This window comes from Lutra lutra, chromosome 9, assembly GCF_902655055.1.
Source record: "Lutra lutra chromosome 9, mLutLut1.2, whole genome shotgun sequence".
Lineage (NCBI taxonomy): Eukaryota > Metazoa > Chordata > Mammalia > Carnivora > Mustelidae > Lutra > Lutra lutra.
In genome coordinates, this window is record NC_062286.1 from 35637854 (window position 1) to 35663850 (window position 25997).

At 50.3% G+C, this 25997-nt stretch overlaps 1 protein-coding gene across 4 annotated transcripts in view; it reads right to left on the reverse strand.

The window, feature by feature from the left end:
• KCNIP3 (potassium voltage-gated channel interacting protein 3) overlaps nt 1-25997 on the reverse strand; it is an 80121-nt gene that overhangs the window by 17896 nt on the left and 36228 nt on the right. Inside the window, exon 1 of one of the 4 annotated variants that reach the window (XM_047746161.1) lies at nt 5797-6369. The exons of the other annotated variants lie outside the window; for them this stretch is intronic. Within the exon in view, the coding sequence (XP_047602117.1) occupies nt 5797-5899 (103 nt within the window). The 5' untranslated portion in view covers nt 5900-6369. Of the gene's footprint in view, nt 1-5796; nt 6370-25997 lie in introns of those variants that run through there. 4 annotated transcript variants of the gene reach the window in all.

Consider the following 25997-nt stretch of genomic DNA (forward strand, 5'->3'; position numbering starts at 1 on the left):
AACCCACAGGCATGGCCGGCCAGCTCTAACCCTCAACTCCCGCCTCTGACCCCTTCTCTCACTTTTGCGTCCCTCCTCGGGTCCACGTCTCCAGCATCTCTCCAGGCCTGAAGCTCGGCTTCTGCCCTGGGTCCTATAGGTCTAGTTTTCAAACAGTGCTGGAGGAAGCTGCTGGAAACATATCCTGTGTATTCCTCTGTTCAACAACCTCCCCTAAGCTCTGAATATAAAAATAACCAGTAAATCACCAATGAACGCACACCACCGCCAATGCCGCCCCTCCCCGGCTCGGCTCTGACCTCATCTCCCAGTCTCTCCCTTTACTCCCACTGCTTCAGCCATTGCGGCCCCCTGTACCCCGCAAGCCCACCAGGCAAAGTCCCTCTAGAGGACACTGCTTTTCCCTCAGAATTCACACCTCCTTTGTCTCCTCAAATGTCACCTTCTCACAGGTGCTGCCCCCACCATTCCTATGTATCCCCCATCTCTGTTCTACTTTCTTCCATTTGGCTATGACTCCCTGCCAGGTGCATATTTCTGTTTACCGGTGCTATGGACCAGAGCTGGGTCTCCCCAAAATTCACATGTTGAAGCCCTAAGCCAATGTGACTCTATTTGGAGATACAGCTTTGGACGTAATTAAGGTAAGATGGTATCTAGTAGGACAGGTGGCCTTGTAGGAAGAGGAAGAGAGATCTCACCCCCTCATCTCCACTCCCACCCCCCCACCCACTTTCACCCCCTCTTCAGACATATGCACCAAGTCATAGAACTGTCTGGAGGTGTCTGGGGGGCAGGGGACCTGGCTTCACCTTGACTCCCACAGCGTCCAGCTGGATCCTGGGCACCCCACATGCTCTCAGGGGACACTGGAGACTTCTCCAGGCTCATCAACGAGAGAAATCCAAGGATTCATCCCTCCGGTTTGATTGGGCGGAGACACTGCCAGATCTCTTAGGAGCTGCCAACGGCCTCACACCCACCTGCTGCAATTACAGGCGGAACTGACAACTAATGGATCTAAATAGCCATTTGCTACAGTTTTCCTTAGAACACCGAGGAGCCGTGCTCCGCCAGACAGTGAAGTCAACCTGCTTCTGCCCTTTCCTTCCACCTCTCCCTGGGCGCAGCCCTTCTCCTGGACCCCCAGAGACCAGTCCTGGACACTACTTAACCCTGCCCACTGATAACCAGGGGCTCAGCAACCAAGATTGAACCTCTCCATCAAACAAACATTTTGTGAAAGGAGGAAAAGCATGAGGCTTTAAAAAATTTGTTCTAAGGGTGCCTGGGTGGCTCAGTGGGTTAAAGCCTCTGCCTTCAGCTCAGGTCATGATCCCAGGATCCTGCATTGGGCTCTCTGCTTAGCAGGGGGCCTTCCCCCCACACCCGCCCGGCTTCTTTGCCTACTTGTTATCTCTCTCTCTCTCTCTGTCAAATAAATAAATAAAATCTTAAAAAAAAATTGTTCTTAAAAAAACGTTGTCGTTGTAAAGCGGGAGGTCCCCGCGTTATACAGCAAGCTGACAAATCTCCAACGGGGCTCTCCTCCCAGGGAGGAGACCCCATGCCACACAGCCTCCTCTGGGCAGGACCCACCTGCAGGGGCTCGGAAAAGGTGGCGACAAATCTTTAATTCACTGAGCAAAGATGCACCAGGTCCTGGGTGAGGGCCATTTTTGGCCTACTGGCGAGGCAAGAGGAATTGGAGCCAGCCAGTGTGGACAGCCCCTGATGGTCAGGGGACTCCTAGACCCGGAGGTCCCTCCGAGGAGCCCCGGGGACCACTGTGGAGCAAGACTCCCCTGCGAATGCCAGCAATGCATCTTCCATCTGTCGGGGGGACTGGGCTTCCAAGTAAGACTTGGTTGGAGATTCCATAGCTAAGACACTTTGAAACCACCAGCTATGCAACAAGTAAGGCACTGACTTGGGGAGGGAGCGGGTTTGGACCAAATCTCCCATCGTAGAGCAGCATCAGGCTTCAGGCTCTAGGCCACCTCCCTGCCTTACAGGAGCCACCCACCTGAGCCACAGTTAGGTGACTTGCCCTCCCCAAGCCTCAGCTCCCTCATCTCTAGGATGGGCCTGCTGCTGTGGAGGACAAAATCATGATACACACAAAGAGAGGAGGGGCCACCTCAAGGAGGGAAGACCAGGGGTGGCGGGTCAGGGCGTACATACCTCCCTCTGGTTACTCCCCATTCTCCCCTTCACGCCTCTATCTCGTCACCCACCTCTACCCCCACTGTCACAATTCAGCTTCTCTGTCCCCACTCCAGCTAGAGGGGTCCTCCCCTCAGAGGACATCTGCCCAGGGGTGTCCTAAAAGGAGGGCCAAGACCCTAAATTACTTGTGTTCCTGGTAGCTTCACATACCTGGCATACAAAGGGTGCCCAATAAGTGTGTGCCAGTGATGGCATGTAATTTACACTTCCTCAAAGCCTGCTGTTTGCCAAGCAGTGCTGAGCACACTCTGGGGCCACAAGTATATAGACACAGTCGCTGACCCTCTCGGAAAGTCCATATGGGGTGGGGATGGGGACACAGAAAATCTTAGAACAGCATCATTACACAACCCAAAGGGGCGGGGAGCCAGAGGGGTGAGGGGAAGTTCCCAGGGGAGATGGGCCTCCAATCCAATACCCCAATATAGACGAGGAAACAGAGCTCAGGTAAGAGGAGTGACTGGCCCAAGTTAATGACAGCATGTCAGTGACTGAGTCAGGCCTGAAAAGCAGCCGTCCCAGCCCCTGGCCACCTCACCCCAAGTGCTCCTTCCAGAACCAGGTTTCTCAGCCTCCCTACGGACATTTGGGCCTGATCATTCTTTCTTTTGGGGGCAGTCGCCGTTCATTGCCAGATGTTTGCCTCTACCTGCGAGATGCCAGTAGCCCCCTCTCCCCAACTGTGATAGTCAAAAATGTCCCCAGACATTACCAAACGTCCATGAGAGAGCAAAACTGCCCTCCGTTGAGTTAACTCATCCAGAATCTAGGAAATCCGACTCGAGATAAGAGGCAGTGACCAAAGTCAAGTCCTAGGCCCAGATGTGGTGGACAAAAAGGTATGTGGTATCAGGGCTTGCAAACCGAGCACCAAGAATTTCCGGCCCATGGTCACTTTTTGCCGCTGTGCCCCACCCTGTGAGCCCCTTAGCCTTGAGTTCTGCTTTTCACTTTTCCAAAGTGCTTTAGTTCACCACACCTCTGTGAGATGCATAGGGGAATATAAGCTTTTATCCTCATTCTACAGCTGAGGAGATTCAGGCTCAAGAATGTTAAACGCACCAAAGTCAACTGGTAAGCTAGTGGCGGAACCCGGCTGGGATTTCCGCACAGGGTCATCTGGAGGCAGAGAGGGACAGGAGACCCGGGGCAGACTAAGGGCTTTTTATGATCTGCATCTACTTCTAGAAGGCTGCATCCCTAGAACCCAGATCCATTAGTTCCTGTCAATCCCAGGGGCATCGTAACTCTGGCGGCTCACGGATGGGAACTACGGAGGCTCAGGGAAGACAAGAGACACACAAGCGGATGCACGCACGAGGGGAGCCAGGCGCCAGCCCTCTTCCCTCGGTGCCTGCTCCCATCCAGGCTGGGCTCCTGACAGCCCATCTGACAGTCCCTCAGACTCTTCCAGGCACTTAAAGGACAGCACCCCCAACAATAGGCAACATGTGGAACTTAGAAGTCCCTCCCTCTGAGGCAGGAGGGGAGGCCTGTTTGAGTGAGAGAATGTTTCCAACCATGAATCAGTCCTGTTACTACGAGTCATCACTCCATTGCTAATTATTGGTGATGCGAATGGTCCACAAAGTTTGTGCGTTTATTACATGCCAAGAATGGTGCCAGAGACCTTAAAGCCCCAGTGGCTAGTTAGTTACATGTCTGCTACAGCCCACTTTACAGGTAACAAAACTGAGGCCAGGAAAGGTTAAGGGAGCTTTACAGCCAGCACGTGTGGGTGACAGGACCCCAGCGAAGACCTGGGTGACACAGGGTCCACACTTCTCCCACTGCCTCAATGCATCGGAACTCCTAAGGGGCACGAAAGGGCAACTGTAGCAGGAAAGGGAAACTCACTATAGCCTGAAGTGAGTTTTTTAGTAGGCTGAAGAAAGCCTCTGTAGTCCAGTGCACACTATCCACCTTGTAAAGAAATCCCATTTCCTTAAAAGTCACAAAGACAAATTTCACAGGCCCAGACTTGGGAGGGGCTTGGGCTCAGTTCAGAAGGTTCTGCAGAACCAAGCAGAATGAGACCACTGGTGCTCCTGGCTCCTTGGTGGCCCAGGAGGGTCCTGGAAACAGGGAAGATCAATGTGGGGGGTAGAGGGGGCATGGTTTGCCTAAGCACCAACACCCTGCACACCCTCCCCAGACTCCAGATGGCAAAGGACAGGGCATGTGGGACAGCCCCATGCCCTGCAGGAGGCAAAGGTCCTCAGGGCTACAGCAGTGCAGGATGCTCCCCCCCCCATCCCAAGCAAATGCATTTCCCACTAAATCCCCTGTCATAGATTCCCTAACCGGGCTCAGCATCCAGACAAGTGCAGGCCCAGCTTGGGCAATTTTCCTCTTCACATAAAATTTAAAGCTTTTGGTGGCATCTCTCAAAAACACCTTGATCACATCTCTTCTCTCTGGGCCCCATGGACTTGCCTAGGAAAGGTGTGATGGAGCCTGACGGCTTCTTAGGGGCACATAGCCATGGACTTCACGTAAAGAGTCAGCTCAAGGTTCTGAAGGCAAAATGGAGGAAGGGCCTTGCTTCCAGGCCCTGTGCCCCTTCCTGTCCCTTTGTAGGGGTTTGAGGCACATCTTCAGGCTGGAGGGGCTGCCACGCAGTTCAGAATCAAAGACAAAGTCTGCCTTCCTTGCCTGCCTGGACCTCTGGGTTTCAGTTCCAAGAGCCGGAGCCTGGCAAGGTCAGCAGAGTGCTGCGGCAGGAAAATGTCCGTCCTCCCCCGAGAGGACAGCAAGGGAGCACAGGTAACAAGAACAGGACAGGCTGGCCCCCTTCCCTGCAGTACAGAGGCATGGGGCTGCAAACTCCTCTTCCAACAGGGAGGACGGGAAGTTACAGCCCTGGGAGGTCAAGGTCCCCTTCAGAATGGGTGTGCCCTAGAGGGGCTCCTCCTCCTAACCTGCCCAGAAGTCTCAAGGAGGTATGGAAGGTTGGGGAGCAGCTCGGAGGACACCTCTCAGGGGCCCCAGGGAGGCTGTCCACTGTCTGATTGAAGGGTAGGTCTATCTCCTCGGTTAATATTGTACTGGGACAGAAATGTGGCGCCTCAGGATTTAGTTACTGATCCCGTGGGTCTGAGCCATGCCTAGGGATGGGAGTCGAGGCAAAAGGGGGCAGCCCCAAGATGTGGCTGAGGTCTCATTACTTGCCCCTATCAAGTACCCTAGGCTGGGGATCCTTCCAGTCATCTTCACCCTGAGTCACCTCCCGTCAACCGGAGGCCGGATGCGGCTGTGCTCACCCGGGGCAGTTCGGACTGGCAGGCCTAGGATGGCTCAGGGTGTCACCAGGCATCTCGCTCACGCCCACCCCAAGCACCGCAGCTCCAACCCCTCTGGGGCTCCTCGGAGCCCCAGGCCTCTCCATCCCCTCAGTCCCAGGCCAGCCCTCTGGAGTCCGGAGGGGGCGGCGGCTCAAGCGGCCAGTGCCGCTGAGCGCTGGGCGCCCAAGGGCCGCACTCACCGGGTCCGCAGACCCGCGCTCCGCTGCTGCTCCCTCCCCAAACACTACTGGCCCGGCAGAGGAGCGGACGGGCCACGCGTTACCTTCCATGGACATGGGCTCCAGGATGCCGAACTGCTTGAGGACGGCGATGAACAGCAGCACCACCACGGCCATGGCGCACAGCTCCATGCCCTGGATGCCCATGGCGACCCGAGCTGCCCGGGCCCGGGGCGTGCCCCTCGCCCGCGCGTGCCTCGGGAGGCGCCCGGGCCGGTGCAGTCCGCCCGGCCTCTTGGGGAGGCCGCGGCTCACATCCCCCGGCAGGCGGGGCTGCGGGTGTAGACGGGGTCCGGGCCCCGTGGAGGGCGGCTGCGGCGGCGAACCGGGCAGGCCGGGAGGTTGGACGCCGCGCGGCGGCAGAGCCCGAGCGCAACTTTCCGAGTCAGCCGGCAAACTTCGAGGCGCGGCGGCGGCGGCGGCGGCGCGGAGCGCAGCTCGGGCGGCCGGCGCGGGTCAGAGACGCCTCCATGACCGGCGCGGGCGCCGCGCCTCTTTCGCCCCGTCTCCAGCCCCAGGGGCGCGGGGGCACCGGGGCGCGGCGGCGGCGGCGGAGGGGGTCCCGGGCGCTCCCCGCCGCCCCAGCCTTCATCGCCGCTATCCGCGCGCTCATTGGCCTAGGCGCGGCGACCACCCGGGGAGGCGTCCCCTGCGGCCGCCCCCCTCCCGCCCGCGCGAGCCCGGGAAGGGGCGGAGGGAGGTGGCCCCGCCCCGTGCGGCCCAGCCCTCAAACGGAGCCTGGCGCGCGGCCACCACCCCCCAGCCAGCCCCACCGAGACCAAGAGGTCGGCGGTTTCACCCACCTGCCTGTGTGGGGTGGGGGCTGAGTGGCTGGGGAAGGGGCCGGGGACCGGAGGGGAAGGGAGCCGCAGCATCGCTCTCTGCGAGGACTCGAGGATCCGTACTCCTTGCTGAGGGGTGCGGAGCCTGCCACAGCCGCTCCCTGCCCCGCCCGCCAAGGCAGAGCCGACCTTCGGGGGATCGGGAAAGCCCTCTCACTCCGGGGTATTTCCCACACCACCAGGTCTCGGCTCGAGACTGAACTTGGCCTTGGTCTGGCCCCCACTGGAAATGAAAAAGTTGATATCCAAAGTTATCCAGTTCCGGAAACCCACGTGCGCTCCAGGTTTTTAGAGGGAGTGTGGGCTTTGGCATTAGAGACTACGGAACTGAGTTCCACTCCTGATTTTGCTGCGTGACCTTGGTCGAGTCACGGACTTGCCGATTCCTCCTACATACAGAGGGGCTGGTGCCCGCCTGCCTTTCCGGCTGTGGGAAAGAGCTAAACGGATGTGAAGTCCAACGCGCGGGCAGTGCACAGGAGCGCTAATTCGTTTCTGAATCACTCTCTTCCAGCCTGGAGGTACCGGATAGGAAAGGACCGGGAGAGAAGGGGGCGTGGCAGGGCGGAGCCGGGGATCCTCCAAGTCCCCGAACTCCCGGAATTGAAGGCCCGAGCCGTGGCTCTCTGCTGCCCTCCCGCGGGCATTGAGCTCTGCGGGTGTCCTCGCCAGCCCCGGGCTTAGAGCGGGAGAAGGCTCGGGCTGCTTCCAACTCCCAAGTTCTTTAGAAGTTCTCCATTTGCCTTAGTGGAGGGGGAAATCCAGCCCCGTTCCACGCCTGTTTGGACGTAGGGTCTGAACAACAGTAGCTTCCCTGTATGAGTCTCTGCTACCCACTGGGTCATTCGTTCAGCCAATACTGAACGTGTACTGCACCCCAGGCACAGAACTCGGTGCCTGGGTGGGGCGGGAAACAGCAGCATGCGTGGACCAGGGCCCTTCTGGAGCTGGTACAGGAACCGAGCCTTTGGGTTTACTCGTAATCCGTAAGGGCTGCCCCAGTGGGCATTTCTCGTCCCCATTTTACAGTTAAGAAAACCGAGGCCTAGAGGTTGGGCCGGGGAAGGGACAAGGGGCAGCCCAGGCCTTCTGGATTCCAGAGCAGATGCTGGGCCAGCATACCGCACTGTTTCCAATGGAAACAGGTGGGAGAGAGGCTGCTGGGTTTCTTCTGGCTGGTGCAGTTCAACCTCAGTGTTTAACACACCTGGTTAAAAGTCTGAGTTATTGGAGATATTTTTAAAGAACTGTAAATGCACAGCTTTCAATTGCATTTAGTGGGATGCGGTGAGTCTCCACTGACCAAGAACTCTAAGCAGAGACGCTAATGATAGCCAGAGAACACAGCTCTGTTGGAGCACATGAGTTGCTAAAGTGTGTAAGTTTAGAAAGGCTCAAGACTCTCCTAATTTACACACTTACACGCTGAGTAAAATCTAGCCTGTGTCCCAGCCCGTTGCCACCAGTCCTCAGTCAATGGTCTGGTTAAGAATGCATTAACCTCTCTAAGCCTGTTTCCTAAAATGGGGATGACAAGCCCACCTCTCCAGGGGCTTGTAAAAGATCCAGGGAAACGAGGGTTGGCCTGTGTCATGGACTCTGATGGCCTCTTATGATATGTTCTTGGAGCTGGGTGTGTTCAGGGTGCCAGATGAGAGATAGATGGGGGGAGGGGGCAGATAGAGAACTGAGCAAGCAAAAGAAGCCATGCGGAGGGTCCTCCTGAAGCTGGTCCACCCCTGCTCTCCTGCCTCAGTTTCCCCTGATGCTCCTGAGCATCTTCCCTGGAAAAACTTCAATGACTGCTCATAAACACTGAGCTATAAATGAGACATTGATCCCCTGGCTCTGCGGCGTAAAATATTAACGATGCCTAAGTGGATACCAGGGATGAGAGCAGAATGTCCGCTCGGCATTAGCCGCCTGGGCCAGGGGCCTAATGGATGGGAAGCTGACTCCCCCGCTCACTCACGATCTTGGGGCCTGCCAGCCCTGGGGCCAACCAGGTCCACTGAGGCTGGGCTGATGGCCCCATCACGCTCCCTGCTTCCATGGGACCTAGACAGGGAAGCTGGCAGACAAGCCCCCAGACCTTATACATCCTCCCCACACCCATGAAGTCCCAGGCCAGGCTTTTCCCAGCTAGCTGTAGCTCCCTTCCCTAGCTCCCAGCTGTGCCCTCCCCAACATCCCCCAAGTGCTTCCTGTGGCAAGGAGCATGCTGGCTGTTGACAGTGATCCCTGCCAGCTCCCTGTCTTGGGGGAGGGGCACAGACAGAGAAATCCCTGCCCTTCAGGGTGCTGAAGACTGCCACGGAAGTAGGGAAAGACAGGGCACAATGTGTAGCAGCTTGCTCTACCCGGAGTGATAGTAGAGGGCTGGAGAGCCCCAGGCCCTCTCTTGGAAGACTTCAAGATGTCTGGGAGGGTCTTGGAGGCCTTGATGTCCTGGTTTAGAAAATTTTTGGACCTCCAGCTGTTTTGGGGTGGTCTGGGGCACTCCCTGAACTTAGCCTGGCATCCCACACCTGAGGTCATGGTCTTCCTGTGCCTGGAAGACTGCTACCACTCCAGTTCTGCCTCCAGGAAGCCTTCCCAGATTATGCTAGCCCTATACCAACCCCCTTCTCCTCAGAACTGCCATGGCCTCTGCTGCCTGGGCCGGGCCATTCTGCACCGTGTTTTGGCTGTCTGCCCGGACATCTCCCATGTCACCCTGTGCTTCTCCTCTCTCACCACAGCTGTGCTGTCAGCTCTTGTGGGTTGGGACCTGTCTGTTTGACCAAACATTAATTGGGTGCCCCAGCCTACTGACCACGTAGTTGCCCAAGGATTTTAAAAGGTCTTTTGACTTTTAAGGCAGAGACTGGGCTACACACATGCTGTTTGAGGGACCCATGCCCAGCAAACAGCTCAGCAAGTGGCTCCTGTCTCAACTCTCCCAGAGGGCAGGCCCCCTTTGGTTCTAGTGCAATCTACTAGGCAAAACAGTCATTATTCAGTTTATTTCTCTTTCTCATACTTCCTAGGAACCAAACAAGAATGTCCACAAGTGGAATTCCACATCCCAAAGAAATGCCTCTAGGACTTCTCCCCATGGATGTTCTAAGGCTTCTTACATGTGGTATGTTCAGAGCTAGACTGTCAGGCTTCCCCCAAACCTGCCCCTCCTTCCCACAAACCTGCTCTTCCTTCAAGCTCAATCTTAGCTGCTCAGAACCAAAACCCTGGCTTAGCCTGGAATCTTCCTGTCCCACTCCTGCCCAGTCTACCAACAAACTCCAGCACTGTGCCTCTTTGTCATCCATCTTGGCTCCACTGCCACGAGCTTGGCCATGCCACTGTCCCTTTTTCCTGGACTCCTGCTGTCAGCTGCCAGCAACTCTCCCCATCTCCATTCCATCTTCCTCCTGTCTCTCCCTCTTTCAGCAACCAGAGTGGTCATCTCAAGATGGACATAAGATCCTGTTTTTCCCTTGCTTAAAAATTCTAGTGGCTGTCTGACTCAACACTGGTTGTGTTTGCCTGCTTGACATTCTTCTCCCTGATTTGGTGACAGCCCTCCCAATTTCCTTTGTAGAACCCCCGTCCCTGGCAGCCTTGTGATTTTGCAGCTTTGGCAATATAACTGGTCAACCAACACCAATTCCTCTTTTCCCACTGCATACCACCCCTCCACTGCCATAGTGATTTATTCAGGGGTGGGTACCTGCTGGGACTCAGTGAGAGACCTCCATGACTGGCCCTGGGACAAACAGAGGAGGGGCACTCTTGTTCACTGTGGCAGCAAAATGGCCATTCTGCACCATATGGGAACAGGAAGCTGGAGAAGGAAGTTATTTCTTGGGAAAACAGAATAAAAGAAAATAGCCAATTGACAATGTTCTATGCCTTGATCCAGCTGTGCCTGATGGCACACCTAAACCTGTATCTTTCAGTTATGTGAGCCAATAAATCTCCCTATTGTTGCTTAAGCCAATGTGAGTTGGGTTGCTGCTCCTTGCATCCAAAAGGTTCTTAATCAATGCAACCCTCATTACTCATAGAACAAAGACCAAAATCCTTAATATGGCCCATCAGAGCAGCTGACATTTACTAAGCACTCACCATGCACCAGGCACTTCAACACCACTCTTCATTTCTCATAGATCCCAATAAGGTAGGGGCTTGATAAGAGGAAGAAGTTGAAGCACAGAGTGGTTAATTCTTTGCTTAAGAGCACACACCTAATACACAGCATCAGAATTTGAACCCAAACATTCCAGCTCCACAGCCTATGATTTCAATTTAATCCTGTCATGCCCCTCTACACCAGCATGGTAAGAGCCTTCCTCCTCTCTCTTGCTCAAATGACCCCAGCCACACCTGCAGCTACCTGAATGGGCCCAAGATTCTCCAGATCTCTGAGCATGCTCTTCTCTGAGCCATGAATGTTCTTCCTCCTCCTCCTCCTCCTCCTCTTCCATTTTACCCAACTAATTAGTGCCTACTTGTCTTTTGGGTCTCAACTTAAATATCACTTCTGCAGAATATCTTCCCTGACCTGCTCCCCTTATTAGTCCCTGCTCTGCTATGCCCCCCATCCCCTTCCCTCTTTGTAATGTGAGTTTAGCTATTTATGTATTCATTGATTTGTTTCTGTTCTGCCACCAGATGGTAAGCTTCCTGAATATATAATTAGTGCCTGCCTCAGTGTATTTATAAAATAATTAATGGGATATCAGATGATGATATTCCTCTAATTAGTTCAGCAGAGGCTGTTCTGGTATCACTAGCAAGAGCACCAGACTGGGAGTCCAAGAGAACCAGGGCCAAGTCCCTAGTTCCAACCCTAATCTATTGGCAGAGTTGGCCAAGGCACACCACTTCTCCGAGCTTCCCTTTCCTTTTTGTAAAATGGAGTCACTTGGTGACATGCCTGTCAAACAGTGAGCTATAAGAATCTGACAAGGTGATAGAAATGAAAGCCTCCCAAGTCAGGCATGAGGGACCCTGTTCCTGGAGATGCCCACTTCCTCAGAGCCAGAAACACCAAGTGACACCAAAGGGGTCTACTTTACCTTATGGTATTGCCCAAATCTTCCAATCAGACAGACCTCTGGGGACCACAGAGAACCCATCTACACAGTCTCTGCTCTGGCCCAACCTCAGATGAAATGTGGGAGGTTTGTGGCTACAGGTAACAGAAATCCTCCAATCCTTTAACTTAAACTGTTAGGAAATGCACCATGTCACACACACAAGTCCAGCACGAGGGTGGCTCCAGGGATAATCAGCTCAGATCTGGGGGTATCATTAAGGACCTGGGTTCATGTATCTACCTACATCTCCAGCCTCAAGGCATTAACCTTACCCACAACCTGCTCCTCTCAGGACACAAGATGGATGCCTAGTTCCAGACATCACATCTTGATGTGACAATGTCCTGGGAAAGATGGGATCATCTCTTCCTATGTCTTTTTTTAATAGTGAAAAAAATTTACCCATTAAGCTTCCCATGAACACTTCTTAGTCTTTCTTGGCTAGAATTATTTCACATGCCATGCCTAAATCTGTTGTTGGCAAGAGGAATGAGACCAGCACTATAGGAGACACTCCTGGCTCTACACCAAAACTCATTCTCCTCTACTTTCTTCTAAAGTAAAAAAGACTTAATTGGGTGCATGGTTGCCCAGTGGTGACAGCATTTCCCAGACCCCTTTGCAATTAGTTGTGGTCGTATGAGTAAGTTCATAACAGTAGAAGAGATGGGTACTCCTTTGGGGATGGAGGTCTTAAGTCAATGAATGAGTAGCCTCATCATTCTCTCTTCTCTTTTTCTTACTGGCAGGAACCCAGACATGTCAATGACCAGCCTCAGTCATGCAGATCCTGACACGTCTGGAAGAGGAGGAGGGTGTGGAGCCACAAGATAGAAGGGACTTTGGTCCCTGAATGACCTGCATGGAACAGAACCGCCCACCAAGCTAGAACATTCACCCTGATATGTTAAAGGAGAAAGAAATAAACTTTAAAAAATCTCTTAAAGAAAAAGATATAATAAGGGGAGAGCTCGCTATTTTGAAAATAGAGGAAGAAAGGAAGAGAGAGACACAAGGTACCAAAGGCTTCACAATGTTAGCAAAGCAAACACTTGGACCAAGCAGTAGAAATAAGATTGTTGCAGAAAATGTTTTTCAAAGGTCTTTTCAGATTTATCAGCCAAACAAAGATGGCCTCAAGTGAGAGACAGAAATGGGTAGAAGAAGGAAGCCAAGAAATAAAGCAACTTAGGAGAACTATATTCAGAAAAGAACATTGGTAGTGGTTACTGAACACAGAACTGACTGGAAGAAAATGGACCAGAAAATGACCAAGTCTTTGAGGGAATTATACTGTGGTAGAAGTCTGGCCCCAAAAGCCTGTGAGTAATCAAGATCCACAACAACTCTTGACCTTCCCAACTTGCACTAGCAGAAAACTTGGAAAACTCTATGGCTCCAGAGGAGGACACACTTCCCAATGCCTACTTCAAATGTGGCCCAGAGGGAAATGGACAGGGAATGGAGGACAAGGCTTGGACTGTAGAGGACAAGGGGCAAGGTGGTGGATCCAGAGAACGGAACTAAGGTAGCTAGTTAAGCTTTCTCCTTCCACTGCAGCATGGGTAGCCCAAGAATCCTACTATCCAAATCCATATGTTTTCTGAATTCAGATGTGAGAGTTATTTTGGTAAGTCAGGTCATGAGTAGCGTAATGTCACATCCAAATCTATGAGAGTCCTGAGTTTTGGATAAGAAGTATGAGAACTCATGAGTGAAAAGTATCTTAGAAAATTATCTGAATTCAGTACCAAATTTTGGATAGCGACGAGTTGGCAGAGCCACAAGGTGGAAATCACTGGGGCCCTGAATGTCTGCATGGAGTAGAGCCCCTCACCAACCTGAGCACTCACTTCAGGATGGTCACAGGAGACAGAAATAAACTTTGTCCTTAGGCCACTGAGCTATGAGAGTCTCATTGCTACAACACCTGATCTAACCTAATTAATGCAAACATGATGGCTCAGATCAATCAGGACCACCCCCAGGGTGAGGAAGAAGACCCAGTTCTACTTGTAGCAGAAGGGGGAAGGGAGACACCTGACCCTGGGGCTAGAACCACAGCTCTCTAAAGAGGGATGAGGTAAGGAGTAGATTGGAGCAGACAAGCTATAGTTTTTGCATTCATACCCCTCTCTTAGAGTATCTAGGTCCAAGGACCAAGTAAAGAGAGTCCACTTCCTCCAACACAGGGCTTTAAAAAGGCTTCAGACTGTGTCTCACCAGCCTCTGCTGATGCTCTCTCCTTGGGTGGGACTTAGACAAGTCAATGCCTCAAATATTTAGTGAGCCCTAACTTTGGATGGTCCTGGTGAGTGTTCTACAGAGTCAGTTTCTCATGGGGATTTTCCTTAGATGGGCTATTAGAAGAGCTCCTTGAGTTTGAGAATATACACTGCTATTGTCTGAGCCAGGTATCTGCTAGATGATTTACAAAAATTACCTGGTTTCATCTTCATGTTGACCCTAATTATGGAGGAAATAACATCATGTACCCCTGTGGCAGAGATTTTTGGTTGCATAGACTTGGGATTTGTTCTTTCTTTCTTTCTAACAGAACCTTAATTTTGTTGGGGGCAACAATGTCCTCTGCAGAGAAACTACTTTTCCCAGCTTTCTTTGTGGCTAGAGATGGCCATATGACACAGTTTAGGCCAATGAGATATAAGCAGAAGCCACTGGGTGGGGCTCCTTGGAAACCACCTTAAATGGAGTGGGAGAGACTCCATGGAATCTACCTTTTTTGTCATTTCTCTCCAATCCTTTGTGGAATGGATTATGATGGTTATACCTGGAGCCATGAGAGAAGGACATAGGTTCCTGAATTGTGATGGCTTGAGTTGCTGAACTAAACCTAACAACTACCTACCTCTGGATTTGTCATTGCTTGAGAAAACTAAACCCTGGTCTCATTTGTGTCACCATTACTTAGGTTTTTGTGCAATGAAGCTGAGGAGAAACTGAAGCTTAAGAGATGTATACCAAGTGCTCACCATGTACGAGGCAAAGCTGTTGTTTGAATGTACTGTGAAGGCAGTATCACAGAGAGATGGGTCATGTGCCTCACAACCTCTACCTACCCATCCACTTCCTGTGCTGACCACAATGGCTCTTTGGGGCTCTTGTCTTGCCTGATATCTGCCTGCTCCTTGCCAGTTGCCAGTCTTTTGCCTGGGAGCTTTCTTCTAATTGTTCAAGCCCCAACTGAGGGCTCCAACTGTTTGTTCTGCTGCTCTCCTCACCACCTATAGGTTCCTCCACCTTCCAGCTCAATGGTTGGGCTGGTCTTCTTGGCCCCAGTCCTCACCAGCATTCCTCTGCTTAGCTTCCTGCCTTTCCTCTCTGGCCCTGCTACTTCAAGAACAAGCCTGGAGGCAGAGAAGCCCATGATGAGGACAGGGAAGAGTTTGGGTGAAAGGTGAAGGTTGCCTGCACCCAGGTAGAGGCAGAAGGACTGGAAAGGAAGGAACTTCATTGCGAGAAATGAAGGAAGCCGACAGATTCTACATATTCCAAATGCAGATTCCTGGGAGGAAAAGCTATATTTAAGGCTCTGCTCCTACAGTGATTTTCTCATAACTTATAACAAGAAATTTTTTTTGAAGATTTATTTTAGAGAAAGAGAGAGAGAGTGTGTGTGTGTGTGTGCATGAGCAGAAGGGATAGAAGGAGAGGGAGAGAGAATCTGAAGCAGACTCCATGCTGAGCATGAAGCCCAATATGGGGCTTGATCCCATAAGACTGAGATCATGACCTGAGCCAAAACCAAGAGTTGGATGCTTAACTGACTGTGCCACACAAGTGCCTATATAACAAAACTTTTTTTTTTAATCTTAAGATTGTTTTTAAATGACAGTATGGGATATTGGTTAATAGTGCAGGCTTTGAAGACCGAGTGCCTGGATTCAAATCCTGACCTTTCCACTTATTAGCCATGTGACCCTGGACAAGTAATAAGCCTCAACAAGACTCAGTTTCTACAACTATAAATGGGAATGATAATACCTGTCACAGAGTAAGTGTGAGGGTAAAATAAATTAGCACATGCAAAGCACTTAGAATAGTGACTTTCACCCACCTGAGGTATTCAATAGGGGCTAAAGCTTCTGTTATTATTACAGAGAAAGGATTCATTGTATATCCTGTTGACATGCAGAGACCAAGCAAGAACACAGGTGAGTTTGAACACATCTGTGTTTTTAACTATACAAATGGCATTACCTCTCTCAGTCTTATTGAGTGCAGAAAAGGAAAATTCTAATTATGATGAAGTAGCTGACATCAAACTTACCTTACCAATGGAAATAACTATAAAATCTGTACAAAACATGTAAAACAATTATATGTGGGCACTGGACATCAATTAATATAGGACAATGATCCATGAGAATCACATTAAATGATCCCCACTTTCATTTCTTCTTTATTCCTGACAGAATTTTCAAAATGCTGGGCAGCAAAACATCCTAGCACTGGTGGTCACACTGGATGGAGGAAATAGAGATCAGACTTCAGGATGGCTAAGGTGGCCCTGATTTGAGAGGGCAGGTGTTTGGAAATGAGGGAGGCACAGAGAAGGAAGAGCCCCCAAAATCTACAAAAATATCCCTTGGGTCCTTGGTCAATTGTCAGGCTGTTCATGAGCAGGGAGAGACTCCAGGAAGGCTCGCAGAGAATAGTGGCTGAGGGAACTAAAAGCTGAACAGAGATTTCACGAGTCATACAACTCTGAGGAAATATTTTTGAAGGTCAAGCCCAGCCAGTTCACTCGGGAACAACCTGGGCTTTCTGTTGGGGTCCCAGGAAGGCTACACTTTAGGATTAAGACAATGACTTAGAAGAAGAGCTACAATCTATACATAAGAAAAAAACTGAAACAGATATACTTTAACAAGCCTAAATCCAAGCTTTCACAGGATGAGTGTGGTTTGCCAGAAGGTTAATTGCCTGACAAAACAAAATTCAAGGGAGAGGAGCTAACCCAGAACCCCTACAACATACCATTCACATGCATAACAAGCACATCAATCAGCATGAGGTTAAAAAGTATTATGCATGTGAAGAAGGAAAAGTGGCTGATCATGAACTTAATAGAAACATACAGATATGATGGAGATTTTGGAATTAGCAGATGAGGACTTCAAAAAAACTATAATTAACATGTTTCCAAAAATTTAAAAAATGGACAAAACAAATGAAAAGATGAAGCTTAAATTTTAACAGTGAATTGGAAATTTGCATCACTAGGGTTGATCAGGGAAGCAGAACCACTATGACTGATAGAGGATATAGCTATAGAACAGAGAGTGATAGAGAGAATAAAGGGTTTACTATAAGAATGAGACCTGACTCAATTGGGGGAGCTGAATAAGAAGTCCATGGAAGGTATTGTCCCTGCATATGCCTGAAGTTGCTGTATTTGGGTCAACTGGACTAGAATATAGAGGAAAAGGCTGGATACGAAGTGAGAAAAAGTGAGAACAAACTGGAACCCACATCTGTCTCTCACTGCCTCCAGCCCTGACAACACAGGTGACCTGCAGAAGAAGCAGACACCATCTACCACATAAAGTTGCTCATGGCCCTGACCCAGTGTTCAATTAAAAATTGCAGACATGCCAAGAAACATGAAAATGTGACTCATGCTTAAGAAAAAAACAAAAGGTCAGTGGAAGCTGTGAGTATTGACGATCTCAACACACAAGCAGAGGGAGCCATAAGCAGAGGGAGAGGGAGAAGCAGACTCCCACCACCAAGCAGGAGCTCAACGTGGGGCTCTATCCCAGGACCCTGGGATCATGACCTGAGCCAAAGGCAGACACTTAACCGACTGAGCCACCCCAGGAGCCCTTATGTTGGTATATTTAATATTGGCCTACAGATATCTGAGAGTCATTTCACCTTTCTTCTATGTTTTTTCTCTTTGTTCTTCAGATTGGATAATTTCTACTAATCTATCTTCAAAGTTACTGATTCTTTTTTCTGCTAGCTCACATCTGCTGTTGAGTCCTTCTAATGAATTTTAAAATTTCAGTTATTTCACTTTTCATCTTCAGAATTTTCATTTACTTTTATGTTTTCTTTCAAGTAAATGAATAAAATCTTTTATAAATAAATAAATAAACCAATATGAATCTGATGACAGTCCCAGAAGAACAGAGGAGAGTGAGAGAAAAGCAAAGAAAACATTTGAAGAAATAATAGCCCAAATCCCCAAATTTGATTAAAAAAAAATTAATCTCTAGATCTAGGAAGCTCAAAAACCTCAAAAAATGATAATCATGAAGATATCCCCCCCATATACATCACAGTCAAACAGTTGAAATACAAAAAAAATCTTGAAAGCAAGAGAAAAATGACACATCACAAGCTGGGAATGATATGATTAATAGCTGTCTTCTCAGAAGTAATGGAATTAGCTGGAAAGCAGTAGAATATTGGAGGAAAGTTTTTATATTTTACTATATTAATATTATTCTGAAGTAAATTATTATAATTAAAATGTATATTATAATCCCTAAAAGATCCACTAAGCAAGTAAGTCAAAATGATGTGGTGTTAAAAATAGAGGAATTAAAATGGTATAAAATATATGTTTAACACAATAAATGGCAGTAAAGGAGGAACAGAGAACAAAAAAGAGACAAATAGAAAAAAAGTAGCAAAATGACAGATGGAAATCCAACCACATCATTAATTACAATAAATGTGAATGGACTACAATTGAATGTTAGAGGAAAAAAACAAACAGAAAAGAATATAAGGAAAATGTGGGACAAAGTAAATAAGCCCAACAAATGTGTAATTGGAGTTCCAGAAGAAGCAGAGACAGAGTAAGAAACAGAATCAGAAAGCTCAACAACTGTAATTGGAGTCCCAGAAGAAGCAGAGAGAGCAAGAGACAGAATCAAAATTTGAAGATGTAATGGCAGAAAAATTTCCAAAACAGATGAAAGATATCAAATCAGATTTTCAGTGAACTCAACAAATCCAAAATAGGATAAATACAAAGAAAATCACAGCTAGGATCATGGTCAAACTGCTGAAAATTAAAGGTAAAGAGAAAATCTCAAAGACACCCAGAGTAAAAAGACATTCAGGGACATAATACAAATGATGGTAGACTTTGTGACAAAGACCACAGAAGCCAAAATACAATGGAATAACATTTTTTCAAAGTGCTCAAAGAGAAATAACCAGCCAACCTATAATCCTATACCCAGCAAAAATGTCTTTCAAAAATGAAGGGCAAATAGAGACACTCTGAGTTAAACAAAAACTGAGAGAATTTGTCATCAGTAGACACATTCCATTAGAAGTACAAAAGAGATGGAGTTTCTCATGTCAGAATCAGCCTCTGGGTATAAGTTTTTGCCCCTAACAGGAGCCATGGGATCTCTCAGCATCTTGAGAATCCCAGAAACAGGGCCAGTGGTCTCTGGAAGGAAAGGAACTTCATTTTCCTTAATTTAACAAACCTTTTTTCCCATGGTTCTTGTGGTCTGGACAGACTTGGAAGGCATGAGAGAACTGAGCTGTTGACATGTGGACATGTCTCCAGTTGTCACAAGATGGAGTCATAGTAGTCATAGTCATAGGCCCCTTACTACCTACTTATGGAAAACTCTCTTTTGATTGCCCAATGACGTTTGATTACACATTGTCAGGAAAAGAGGATCTCTCTTCATGTCTCTACCTGCACCCAGGGCATATCCAAATCCCCATGTATTGTCCCAAGGATTTACAAGAATCTAGGAATACTAAACAGGTAATGGAAAGAGGGACACTTGAAGCCACCTTGTCTTCAGAGCCCCTCATCCTACTCCTTAGGTCCCTGTGATAGAAGATTCCCATTCCCTTTCTCATCTGGAGGACTTCCAATCTCTTCCTACATCTCTTCTTACACTTATACAGGTCCAGTGTAGAGGAACCAACCAGCCCAGAATGACAGGACTGGATAAGGCCAAATACAGCTCTTCTCTTCTCAGCAACTTCACGCAGACACTTAGAGTTTGCACAATGTCCACCATGTTTCTTTGGGTAAATTAATTTTTCTCAGCTGAACTTAGCTTTTCCACTTCTCTGTGTTGGCAAGAGGATTGGGTAATGGGGAGTCAGGAGATTGAAGGTTCTGTGACCTAAGATACATTGCTTTTCTCACCTCCCTGGGCCTTGGCTTCCTCATCTCCAAAGTGGGGGGAACATTCCTTAGCCTGTGGCCCATCCCCTTACACTGTTGTGAAAATCAGGTATCCCCAAGCATGTGGGAGGGCTCTATGTGCATATGTTGACTAGTATGTCATTTTAACACCCTGCTGAATCTAGGCTGGGGCTCTTCACACAAATTGTACACAAGAAGCATCGTTGGCCAACTCCAAGTCTGCTTGTTCTCCTTGGCATTCGCCCCAGTCACACAGGGTCATCAATCCTCATGTTTTATGACACTGATGCTAAGTGCTCTGAAGTCACATCCTTGCTGCTGATCTGTGAAGAAGTCTGGACATAAGCATTTCTTTGTACTCAAGCTGAGGGCCCAAGGGTGTCTTGGGGAATTTCCACCCGAGATGCCTGGTGCCAGCGTCTCAGCTCTTGTGGCCTCTGGCAGCTCAGGGAGGTGTGTGCTGATTCCTGATGCCCTGTGTCAGCCAGATGCAGATGAATGGCCTGGGCATCCAAACCTTGGGGTCTGAGATGGGAAAAGCAGCAGGAGAGAAGCCAGAGCCCTGAGCTGCGGGTTGAAAATCCCAGATCTGCGATTCACCCTTGCCTCCTTTCCACAGGCTGGGAAGTCTCAGCCAGTCCACACTTCTGAGCTCAGCGAGGGGAGGGAATGGGGGACTAATAATTATAGCAGCTACATTTACCAAGAGCTAACTATGGGCCAGACCTTCTCCCAGTCTCTCTCGTGCATAACATTGTTTCATCCTGACACAGCACCCCCTCTTACTGCGCTCCAGAAGCATGGGGTTCTAAACTGAGCACTTGCTCCAAGGAGGTCCCTAGCAACACTCCAACACTACCCTTCTCAGAGGGCTTGTATGGCCATCGTGGGAGAGGGGTCAGGGCCAGAGGAGTCTGTTAGCTAGACCCAGAGGAGGGTTTTTTTTGTTTTTTTGTTTTTTTTTTTAAGATTTTATTTATTTATTAGAGAGAGAGAGAGATCACAAATAGGCAGAGAGACAGGCAGAGAGAGGAAGGGAAGCAGGCTCCCCGCCGAGCAGAGAGCCCAATGCGGGGCTTGATCCCAGGATCCTGGGATCATGACCTGAGCTGAAGGCAGCAGCTTAACTCACTGAGCCACCCAGGCACCCCCCAGAGGAGGTTTTTGAATGTTCCTTCAATCTAGACAGATGTAAGATTTCAGAGTTAGAAGGAGGCAGAGGCTCATTCAACAAATATTTTACTGAGCATCTACTCTGTGCCTGGAAGATTCAGCATTAAACGTGTCACATGTGGCTGCTGGCTTCAAGGAGGTTATGTTCCAGAGAGGGAGGCAGACCATGAGACAGCTATAATGGGGCAGGCCACCAATGGCAGCGGGAGCCATACTGTGAAGAGCTCCATCCCAAACCCAAGACCCAGAACCGGTTTCCCAGGGGGAGCTAGAACCCTTCCAAGCCCAGCTCTGAAGGCAAAGAGGAATGGGAAGAGGATTTGACTATGAAGCTCCAAGAAAATAGTGTGACCAGGAGTGAGCAGGTGGTGACTGGGTGGGGACAAAAGGGGAGCCAGTTGAAGGGGCCGTAAGAGCATGGGGCAGAAGCAGGGCCAGGCAAGAGCCAAGAAGTCAAGGTGAGGGTTCAGACTAGGCTTTATTCCAAGGGAAACAAGACATTTGTTCCCTCTTCTCCCCTCCCTGTGCTCTTTTCCTTATAACCTCTCTAGCTGCTGCCTGATCTGGTTAGGGGTGGGTGGGAAAGCCTGCAGTGATTTCCTCCCATTTCGCAGATGAGACAAGTGAGGCCCAGCCAGGGGCTGTGAAGTCACACAGTGGCATAGTGGGGACAAAAGCCCAGGTCTCTCAACTCCTTGGTCAAGGCTCCTTCCTCAGCCCTCATCCCCCGGGTGCCGAACTTCTAAAAGACACGGGGCTGCAGCCAGAGGGGTGGGAGGACCACACACAGCCCCACTGCTGCTGGCAGCATGATAGATGGAGCCCAGCCACCCTGGACTTGACCTGAGGGCCGGGGCTCGAGGACAGACACATGGGGCTCCTCTCAGCACAAACATTTTTACCAAAAGAGCAGACTCTGGGGGGCAAATTTCCCAATGATGTATGAGAAGCTGGGTCTGTACAGCTGCCCGTCGAAGCCTGAAGCACGAGGACACAGAGGACTTCGTGACGGGACTCACACGAGCCAGGATATTCCGTATTTGCACAATCATACGTGCAACGTGACATGCCTTGTTTCCTTTGAGCCTCAAAACCTGAAAGACAGCCCGGGATGTCGTTATGATTCCCACTGAACAGAGAGGAAAGTTGAGGCCCGGGGGGTTGTGGTGCAAAAAGTCTTCCCAAAGGTCACAAAGACAAAATTTGTTTAGCTTCATCTGACTAGCACTTCTCAAACGTAGTTGACCCCAGGATCTTGATCACATGACCTATGCTACTGTTCCGCAGGCCACACTTGGAGAAACGCTGTTCCAGCATGTCAGTCAGCAAGTCTCCATTAGCGTGGTCCCGGGCTCTGGGGTGAGGCTGAACCGGGAGCAGATCCTCTGAGTCGCTGCGGGGTCCCGGAGAAGTCACTTCAGTCTCCCCGCAGCTCCTCGATGCACTGCTGGGAGAGGAAATGAAATGACTCCCACAGTGTTTCTATGAACGTGCATTTCTCCTCTCTGTTCTCTCCATACCTGCTTACTCCTTTTTTTTTTTTTTTTGAAGATTTTATTTATTTGACAGACAGAAATCACAAGCAGGCGGGAGCAGGGGAAGCAGATTCCCTGTTGAGCAAGGAGCCTGATGTGGGACTCGATCCCAGAACCCTGAGATCATGACCTGAACTGAAGGCAGAGGCTTAACCCACTGAACCACCCAGGTGCCCCCTGCTTACTCCTTTTAGGAGCAAGTAGAAACTGCAAAATTGCCCCATGACGCAAATCTTTGTCATATTTTCATCTTTTTCGGTATATATAATTTGATAGAAATTCTAGGTTACAGAGTCAAGCTCATTAATTTATTTCTTAGGGCAACCATTTGGCTACTGCACCCATCTGTCACCTGCGGGTGATCAGCAATCCCACCTTCACTTCCGAGACTCTTCTGTAGGCAAATGATGTCCTCTTAAATCTCTGAGAGAATCTCTGATATTTATTCTATTCTTCTGCTTTTGTTTGTTTTAGTAACTGTCGATTTGGGGGTTGCTTTTTCATTTCACTTGAGCTTAATGCTTCTCTTTGATGTGGTTGGGTTTCTTCAAATGTTGGGGGGCTCTCAGGCAGCCGTCCACGTCTGCAATGTCAAGCGCCTGGGGCTCTGTCCCTGCAGGGAGGTTGAGGCAGGGTGGGGTGGCCGGTGGTAGGGTGTACCCGCCGCTCCTCTTCTGGGACCAGGCTCCCTGTGCTCTTGGGCACAGCCAGTCTCCCCCAGCACTGCTAGGCTTCTTAGGTCCTCATGCCCAACCTTAGTTCTGATCTCAGGTGGGCACCTGTGTGCGAAGACAAGGGGTCGGCGGGGGTGTCTCCGCCAGATGCTCCTCCTTCCTCACCCCTTCTGCCCTCTGTGGCCACCCACCCAGGTCTGAAAGCCGTGGCATGTTCTCCGCACCTTTGCGCTCTGCTTCCCCCCAATTTCCTCCTTCAGTGTGATCCCACCTGCCTTCTGCCTTTTGCGGACTCCTCACAATTTCTGGCTCACTGAAGGCAACCCCTTCCTCATTCTCTTCTGGTTATCCCTTCTGCCCTTCCTGGGAGAGCTGGAAGCACATGTGTGCGCTGTGATCATATGGCCTGGTCTCCCTCGCCTGACAGAGGGAGAGCGCCTGCGGGAGCTTAGTTCTCGTGGCTACCTTCTCGCTCAGGTGTGCAGTAAGTGGGAAGGTGACATTTGCCAAGCCCTGGGGTGTGCCGGGCCCTGAGGGGTGATGCCCACTGGACCCTGCTCCACGGTGGTGCCTGGTCTAGTTTGTCCTCTGGTATGGATGCTGCTGGGTACTGAACGGGGACCTCGGAGAGGCCTGTACCCAGAATACAATGGGAAGGGAGAGGCCCTGCACCCCAAACCCCAAACCAGCCACCTTGACCGCTGCATGAACTTCCTCCATATACCCATTGTTTCCCTGAGATTTTTAGTGGAAGAAATCAACAAACAAGGAAAGCAACAGTCAAACCTTTGTCGGGAACCCAAGTGAACCAACACACGCCTTATCTGTCTGTCTAAACAATGGACTCAGTATCATCAGATCACCAACGGTACTGATCTCAGTCAGTACTGACCCCTCTCAGCGCTGCATCTGGCGCTGGCCTCAGTAACCACTTGTGCGTCCCGTGCCCCTCGTAGGCCTGATTTGGGGGAGCCTTTCCAGGGCTTAGGGGAATCAGTGTTTCTGATTGAGTTCTGAACCTCCCCAGCACCCCTGTCCCAGCCTCTTCTCTCCAGCTGACTACTGAGATTTGGGCTCCCGTGATTGAACTGGCTCAGGCAAAGGGATTTATCTGCCCTTAAACCAAACCACAGGAAGAGAAAGGGACAAGAAAGACCAGACGCGTGGGCTCAGACTGTTCTCCACCTCTCACACCCAAATGGCTTCTTCTACATAGCTCTATTCTTGGCTACTAGAAGCTGCCAGGCTTCTGTGTCACTGTATCTCTGGACACAAGGCCATTCACTGTCAAAGAATCTGGAAAGGGCTCTCACTGGCCCAGATGGGGCAGGTGCCTGCCCTGGCCAGCGGGTGCTCCTGCTCTGGCTGACCCAGCAATGTCCAGGGCCCACATCTAGATCAAGAAGCATGGAGAACTGGGAGCCTTTATCCCAACCAATGGTTAGAACTAGATCAAGGTCAATTTCTGGAACATGGATAAGTGCTTTTCTGAATAGAATAAACCATAGAGACCTTCTGTAGACACCAGGGCCAAGCTCAGGGGATGGGCATAGGAACCAGAGACCTTTCCATGTGTGTGTGCCTGGTTTGGCCCTAGACCACTTCGGTCCAGTCCTTTGGTTTTCAATCCTGTGTATGTGCCAATGACTCCCAATTTTCTCCCTTCAGTCCCCAAACACCTCATATCCCAACTACCAACTGCTTCCTCAACACTTCTACTAGGATGTCCTCAGATGCCTCAAAATTAACGTGATACAGCTAAGGAACCCCCTCCGCCACCCGCCACCCTCGCCCACACCAGGTCTGCTCCTCTGTTTCCCACCACTATGAACAATGGCTCAGAGGTCCCGATGCTCAGGACAAAAGCCTTGACCTCACCATTTTCCTCAGCCTCCCCTCTTTCTCTTACACCCTCCCACTCATCTGTCAGCAAAATCCTTTCAGCTCCACCTTCAAATGCTTCCAGGACCAGCCTGCTTCTCACCGTCTCTGTCACCTGCACCTTGCCTCAGCCGGACGGCCACAAGGACCCTGCCACCTGCCTGGCCGCTGTGGCTTATTTTCCTTCTCACAGCAGCAGCAGCAGGAGGGCTGGCTCAAACCAGGAGGCAGCTCCGAGGCTCCCCACACCGCTCTGTTCATGTCCCTGGGCTCCGCCTCACTCCTTACCACCAGCTGAAGCCTCCCGCAGCGGGCTTCACAAAGACCCTCTCCAGCTGCCGTGCCCGTGACCTCTCTGAGCATCTCCCGGTTCCCCAGACATGCCTGGCTCTGGCCTGTGCTGTCCCTCTGCCTGAAAAGTTTCCCTTAGGTTCTTCTCAAACCCCACCCCCCATGTCTTTGCTCAAATGTCACACATTCCCTCCAAGCCCTTCCCTGGGTCCTTCACCCCACTTCTCGTTCTGTGTAATTTCTGGAGCCCTATTACTTTCAAATATATAATTTATATATCAATCTCATTTTATAGCCTATAAACTAGAGGGATTTTGATCGTAGATCCCGGCTATGTCCCCAGGGCCCAGAACAGCACCTGGCAGACAAGATTGCTAGCTTGTTGAGTGAATGCACAGCTGGGTGGCCTGGCCTGGAGCTGGAGCCGGAGCTGGAGCTGGAGCCGGAGCCGGAGCCGGAGGGTAGAGGAGTCTCAGAGGTTTACAGGGATCCCACATGAGCCCAGGGACTTCACAGGGACTGGGAGCCACAGCCCTGGTGCTCTGGCCCAGAGTCCCTCTACAGAAGTGGCCACTGGGCCAGGTCGGGCCATCGCAGCTTGGTCCCC